The sequence below is a fragment of the Oncorhynchus kisutch genome, unplaced genomic scaffold, assembly GCF_002021735.2.
Source record: "Oncorhynchus kisutch isolate 150728-3 unplaced genomic scaffold, Okis_V2 Okis07a-Okis12b_hom, whole genome shotgun sequence".
In the NCBI taxonomy this organism is placed as follows: domain Eukaryota; kingdom Metazoa; phylum Chordata; class Actinopteri; order Salmoniformes; family Salmonidae; genus Oncorhynchus; species Oncorhynchus kisutch.
This window is the reverse complement of record NW_022261984.1, coordinates 3,465,735-3,472,758: the sequence shown is the minus strand read 5'-3', so window position 1 is coordinate 3,472,758 and position 7,024 is coordinate 3,465,735. Positions and strand designations below refer to the sequence as shown.

The 7,024-nt window shown below is 39.3% G+C and overlaps 1 protein-coding gene across 2 annotated transcripts in view; it reads left to right on the top strand.

Moving 5' to 3' along the window:
• The first annotated feature begins 372 nt into the window (after positions 1-372).
• LOC109876142 (C-type lectin domain family 4 member M-like) overlaps positions 373-7,024 on the top strand; it is a 223,449-nt gene continuing 216,797 nt past the window's right edge. Inside the window, exons 1-6 of one of the 2 annotated variants that reach the window (XM_031814920.1) lie at positions 373-877; positions 1,009-1,110; positions 1,215-1,532; positions 1,609-1,751; positions 4,582-4,676; positions 4,965-5,149. In XM_031814920.1, coding sequence (XP_031670780.1) covers positions 736-877; positions 1,009-1,110; positions 1,215-1,532; positions 1,609-1,751; positions 4,582-4,676; positions 4,965-5,112 — 948 coding nt within the window. In that variant the 5' untranslated portion in view covers positions 373-735 and the 3' untranslated portion in view covers positions 5,113-5,149. Of the gene's footprint in view, positions 878-1,008; positions 1,111-1,214; positions 1,533-1,608; positions 1,752-4,581; positions 4,677-4,964; positions 6,110-7,024 lie in introns of those variants that run through there. The other variant, XM_020468605.2, reaches the window with a different exon arrangement.

The following is a 7,024-nucleotide window of genomic DNA, read 5'->3' as shown; positions in this document are numbered from 1 at the left end:
TTTTGTCATTAGTTGTAACCGGTATGTATATGTTATGATATACTAAATTACACTTTGGTAATATGAACTTTTTGTCATAAAACATGTGAAGAGTTGTATTCTTTTTTCTCTTAAATCTGTCAATCTGAAACTATGGAGATATCATCAGAACTTCGGCTTTTTCATTCTGAGTATCTCTCCACAGTCAGCATAGATAGAACAAAGACCCTATATTGTACAGATCTAGAATCAGGGTTCCGTCCCCAAATCCAAACTTTAAGCATTTGTGGTGAAATTCAAAACGGACCAAAGATCAGTGTCTTGTGGCAACTTCCCCCCTGCACCGCCGGTCACAGAGTGCAAGACATAAGTATCTCTCCATTTAAAGGCTGGGGGTGCTGTAAACTTAGGATATATGTAGGGCATATGTGATTTATCCAAAATTGGGACTCTGTGAATTCACACATATAGCATTAATATTGAGTCATATCATGTTGTATATTATCACTTCAGTTGAATCATATGTTTAAAACAAATGATCACTGTGGGAAACAAACATGTTCAGATTAGGAACTAAGGCTGGTGCAAGTCACGTGGGGACCAGTTTCCCCTTCACTGTTGAAAGTTAAAACAATAGTGTCACTACAGTAAATCACACATACGCAGGACAGTGCAGTGAGAAGACACAGCTGCAGACATAGATTAGAGCTGAGGTTAGAAATAGAAGTTACTGTATTTGAGCACAAGTGGGTTAAGATGTCAGAGGGAGTCTATGAAAATTCTAATGGATTTAAAGACGATGAGCCTGATGCAATGAAGAACACAGACATTGATGGTCAATTATATGCCAACGTACGAGACTTCAAGGCCAGTCCAAAAGATGGAGTTGTTGCTTCAGGTAAGATTACACACACACACACACACACAAAACAGGTGAGATTACCCTGTATTACTCTAGCTTTATTTGTCCCAATCCTGGATGAAACAGTAAAACACATTACCAAAGATCTTTAATCATTTGTGATTCAGTACATGTTCAGTGGTGGAAGAGACCCTCTGGAGTTGCTGCAGTGTGTCTGGGGCTGCTGTGTGTTCTCCTATTGGCTGGGATCATAGGTCTGGCTGTCTACTGTAAGTTTAGTATGTTGTCACTGAGACTTAAGTAGCCTACTTAATCATACTTAATCATCAATGGTGTGGTAATTACATTTTTGATTAACTCTTCCTTTTTACAGATGGAATCATTAGTCAGCGAGACTCAACAGAGCGAGACCTGCTACAGGCCAGTTACAGCCTTCTGACTAATGAGAGAGACCAGCTGCAGACCAGTTACAACAACATGACTGAAGAAAAAGACCACCTACAGACCAGATACAACAGCATGACTGAAGAGAGAGACCTGCTACAGGCCTGTTACAGCCTTCTGACTAACAAGAGAGACCAGCTGCAGACCAGTTACAACAAAATGACTGAAGAAAAAGACCAGCTACAGACCAGTTGCAACAGCATGACAGAAGAGAGAGACCAGCTACAGACCAGGGTTAGGTTATCTGGTGAGTGGAATTCATTCATTTCATTTAGTACATAGAATACTTTTGAATGCCTGTTGTTCTGTTGTGTTTATCTCAGAGGAACCCTGTCTAGCTGAATGGTGGAAGTTTGGCACAAGCTGTTATTATGTCTCCTCCAAGATGAACACACCGGGGGCCGGTCAGAAGGAGTGCAGAACAATGGGAGGAGAGTTGGTTGTTATAAACAGCAGAGAAGAACAGGTAATAGATAATACATTATTAATACTTCAATGCAACTGTCTCTTTATTATCATCTACTTCTCTGATTAGTATTCAACATGTATAACCAACTGCATCGCAAATGTTCATGTCACTGTCAATTTATAAATTGCCATTTCCTGTCAGAAACAAAAGTGTGCATGAGATTATATAAACTCAGCAAAAAAAGAAACGTCCTCTCACTGTCAACTGCGTTTATTTTCAGCAAACTTAACATGTGTAAATATTTACAGTATATCACAAAAGTGAGAAACCCCTCACACAAAATATTGACACTTTGGGCCCAATTTGGACATTTTCACTTAGGGGTGTACTCACTTTTGTTGCCAGCGGTTTAGACATTAATGGCTGTGTGTTGAGTTATTTTGAGGGGACAGCAGATTTACACTGTTATACAAGCTGTACACTCACTACTTTACATTGTAGCAAAGTGTCATTTCTTCAGTGTTGTCACATGAAAAGATATACTCAAATATTTACAAAAATGTGAGGGGTGAACTCACTTTTGTGATATACTGTATATGAACATAACAAGATTCAACAACTGAGACATAAACTGAACCATTTCGACTAACATGTGACTAACATAAATTGAATAATGTGTCCCTGAACAAAGGGGCGGGGTCAAAACCATAAGTAACAGTCAGTATCTGGTGTGGCCCGTAGCTGCATTAAGTACTGCAGTGCATCTCCTCCTCATGGACCGCACCAGATTTGCCAGTTCTTGCTGTGAGATGTTACCCCACTCCTCCACCAAGGCACCTGTAAGTTCCCGAACATTTCTGGGGGGAATGGCCCTAGCCCTCACCCTTCGATCCAACAGGTCCTAGATGTGCTCAATGGGATTGAGATCTGGGCTCTTTGCTGGCCATGGCAGAACACTGACATTCCTGTCTTACAGGAAATCATGCACAGAACGAGCAATATGGCTGGTAGCATTGTCATGGTCATGGTCATGTCAGGATGAGCCTGCAGGAAGGGTAGTGTTGAGATTGCTTGCAATGACAACAAGCTCAGTCCGATGATGCTGTGACACACCACCCCAGACCATGACGGACACTCCACCTCCAAATCGATCCCGCTCCAGAGTACAGGCCTCGGTGTAACGCTCATTGCTTCAACGATAAACGCAAATCTGACCATCACCCCTGGTGAGACAATACTGCGACTCGTCAGTGAAGAGCAACTTATGCCAGTCTTGTCTGGTCCAGTGACGGTGGGTTTGTGCCCAATGGCTACATTGTTGCCGGTGATGTCTTGTGAGGACCTGCCTTACAACAGACCTACAAGCCCTCAGTCCAGCCTCTCTCAGCCTATTGCGGACAATCTGAGCACTGATGGAGGGATTGTGCGTTCCTGGTGTAACTTGGGCAGTTGTACCTATCCCGCAGGTGTGATGTTCGGCTGTACCAATCCTGTGCAGGTGTTGTTACACGTGGTCTGCCACTGCAAGGACGATCAGCTGTCCATCCTGTCTCCCTGTAGCGCTGTCTTAGGCGTCTCACAGTACGGACATGGCAATTTATTGCCCTGGCCACATCTGCAGTCCTCATGCCTCCTTGCAGCATGCCTAAGGCACGTTCACGCCGATGAGCAGGGACCCTGGGCATCTTTCTTTTGGTGTTTTTCAGAGTAAGTAGAAAGGCCTCTTCAGTGTCCTAAGTTTTCATAACTGTGACCTTAATTGCCTACCGTCTGTAAACTGTTAGTGTCTTAACAACCGTTCCACAGGTGCATGTTCATTAATTGTTTATGGTTCATTGAACAAGCATGGGAAGCATTGTTAAAACCCTTTACAATGAGGATCTGTGAAGTTATTTGAATTTTTACGAATGATCTTTGAAAGACAGGGTCCTGGAAAAGGGACGTTTCTTTTTTTGCTGAGTTGATATACCCATACTATTATATATTATAATACTACTATTTTACTCTGACTATTATAATACTATGGTTATACTACTACTACTACTATACAATTACTACTACTGCTACTACTATACTATTAATGCTATACTATTATTACAACGATACTACTACGACTTGTACTTCTGCTACTATACTAATACTACTATTATACTAGTATTATGATACTACTATTATACTACTACTACAACTATTATACTACTACTACTATATTAGTACTATTCCTACTACTACTATTCTACTATTACTGTACTACTACTACTACTATTACTACTATACTACTAGTATGCTACTACTATTATACTACTACAATCATACGACTACTACTATACTACTAGTATGCTACTACTATTATACTACTACTATCATACTACTACTACTATACTACTAGCGTGGAACCCCGTATTATCGGCATATTCATCAGCATTTAAGAAATATATTACCTTCAACTGTGTTGTCCTGTGATCAAGCCATCAATATTTGTGATTATTGGTGTCGTAAAAAATATTAGCTAACGGGTTAGCAATTAGCTTGTTTAACATTTCAGTGGAAATACTACTACTATCAGCTTTTCGATAAGCGGTTTTTCAAAAAAATATGTCCCGTATGTCCTCTTGATAAGTGTGTAAATCAGACACCTTTCTTGTCCTGCTAAGCATTCAAAACGTAACGAGTACTTTTGGCTATTAGGGAAAATGTATGGAGCAAATAGTATATATCTTTAGGAATGTAGTGAAGTAAAAGTACTATTATACTACTGATATTATACTACTACTATTATAATAATACTATTATACTACTACTACTATTATACTACTACTATTATGTATGTCTCTGAAATGGAGAATAAATAATGGCCAATTTTTTTTCTGCCAAAATAATATTATAGATATTCATTAACGGATTTAAGAAGAATGTCTGGATTGGTATTTATAAAAAAGACGGAATCTGGAAGTGGGTTGACAGCACACCATTTACAACTACGTGAGTGATTGACAGTTCTGAATTACTTTAATAATCTGTTTCTCTGTTGTTGTAAACGTCATTTTTACATCTCATCCACAGTCAGCTCTCTCTCTCTCTCTCTCTCTCTCTCTCTCTCTCTCTCTCTCTCTCTCTCTCTCTCTCTCTCTCTCTCTCTCTCTCTCTCTCTCTCTCTCTCTCTCTCTCTCTCTCTCTCTCTCTCTCTCTCTCTCGGTGATGAGGTTAATGGACTGATTCGCTATGATGTTTTAGACGATTTTCATCTCTGATTCACTGTGTGGTTTATAGGTATTGGATGGAAGGAGAACCTAATAACTTCAATGACGAGGTGGTTTGTGTTGAGATCTCACAGACAGCAACAGACCCATTGAAGTGTTGGAAGGACGGACCATGTGTTGAACAACACTGGGTCTGTGAGAAACCAATCACACTGTAATTATTGGTTATCCCTGTGAGGCTTAAGATGCTTTTGTCTCTCTCTTTCTAGTTGTTTACTGGTGATGTCCAGTAGTTATCATGTTGATGGTCATACTGAATGGTTAAGTGATGATGTCTAGTAGTTATCATGTTGATGGTCATGATGAATGGTTAAGTGATGATGTCTAGTAGTTATCATGTTGATTGTCATGATGAATGGTTAAGTGATGATGTCTAGTAGTTATCATGTTTATGGTCATGCTGAATGGTTAAGTGAGGATGTCTAGTAGTTATCATGTTAATAGTCATGATGAATGGTTAAGTGATGATGTCTAGTAGTTATCATGTTAATAGTCATGATGAATGGTTAAGTGATGATGTCTAGTAGTTATCATGTTAATAGTCATGATGAATGGTTAAGTGATGATGTTATCATGTTGATGGTTGGAAACAGTACTGAAAGGTTAAGTGATAATTCCACCTAGTGGATAAAGTGAGAGATCCACTCACCATCGAGGTAAAATAGTGGTATTATAAATATGTCAATGGCTCTTTCTCAATGAGTCTTCCTATATTCTTCCTCATATCCTTCTTCCTCAGCTCCTCAAAACACTTTGGATAACATGGTCCAAGAGGAGTGACCTTGGACCTTCTCTAATAGGAGGATATATATATATAGCCTAAGTGTCAGAGAGACATGGGGAAGAAGAAAAGTAAGAGAATAATAACAAACAAAGAAAAACATTGAATTGTTTTAGATTTAGAGGATCGTATGTAGACATGCAATCAGTAAAATGCTTATATTCATAGTTTTTATTAGTATGTAAGTCTCTCTGGACGAGGGCTTCTGCTAAATGACAAAAATGTAACAATTTATGTAATTTTCCATCGGCTTATGCTTGTTTATTATTTATTATATATATATATATATATTTATTTTTGCATGTTGAACTATTAGCATAAATGGCTTTTATCATAACAACAAAGTAAAGTAATAAAGGAACAATGCCCTTTAACCAGCTTCCTGATGGAATGTGATTGAATTGTTAAAACAGTGTCATCTGCTGTTGGACACACAGAGAGCAGAACAGTACTGAGAGGGCACACCCAAATGAATGCATGAGCACACACACAAGTCTGAAGTTCCCTTTTTACAACCTCTGAGAAAGATGCAAACATCGATTCATAGGTCATAATAGTTTATAATGGAGGAAACCATCTTGTCCATGAGAGTCTCAGCTTTCAATAGAGTGGTTCTAATAGTTTATAACGGAGGAAACTATCGTGTTCTTTAGAGTCTCAGCTTTCAATAGAGTGGTTCTAATAGTTTATAACGGAGGAAACTATCGTGTTCTTTAGAGTCTCAGCTTTCAATAGAGTGGTTCTAATAGTTTATAGTTGTTTTTTTGAGAAGGCCGATTTTTGGGGTGTCTCATGGTCTGACAAACACCGCTCTAGCTCTGCCACCTTTCACCGGAGATATGGAAGTGTGATATTGGCGGATGAGGTGGATTGAGACGCAGCCCATGCAAAATATCACATATCTCTAGTTTAAACGGACAGATTTTGATGGGTATTTCTTAATTATGTTAATTCGATCAAGCTTCCTGCTTGAATGTGATTGGATCATTAAAACAGTGTGACCTGCAGTTGGACACACACACACACGCACACACACACACACACACACACACACACACACACACACACACACACACACACACACACACACACACACACACACACACACACACACACACAAAGTTCCCCATTTAAACTAATGAGAAAGATGCAAGGATAGATTTCCCACACACACTTCTGAATAACAGTATACATAGAAAAGAGGCCCCTATATGGCATCAGGCCATTGGTGATGTATGTGATGAAATAGGTTGCTGGTCACAGAGTACAAGACATAACGTGACCTCTGT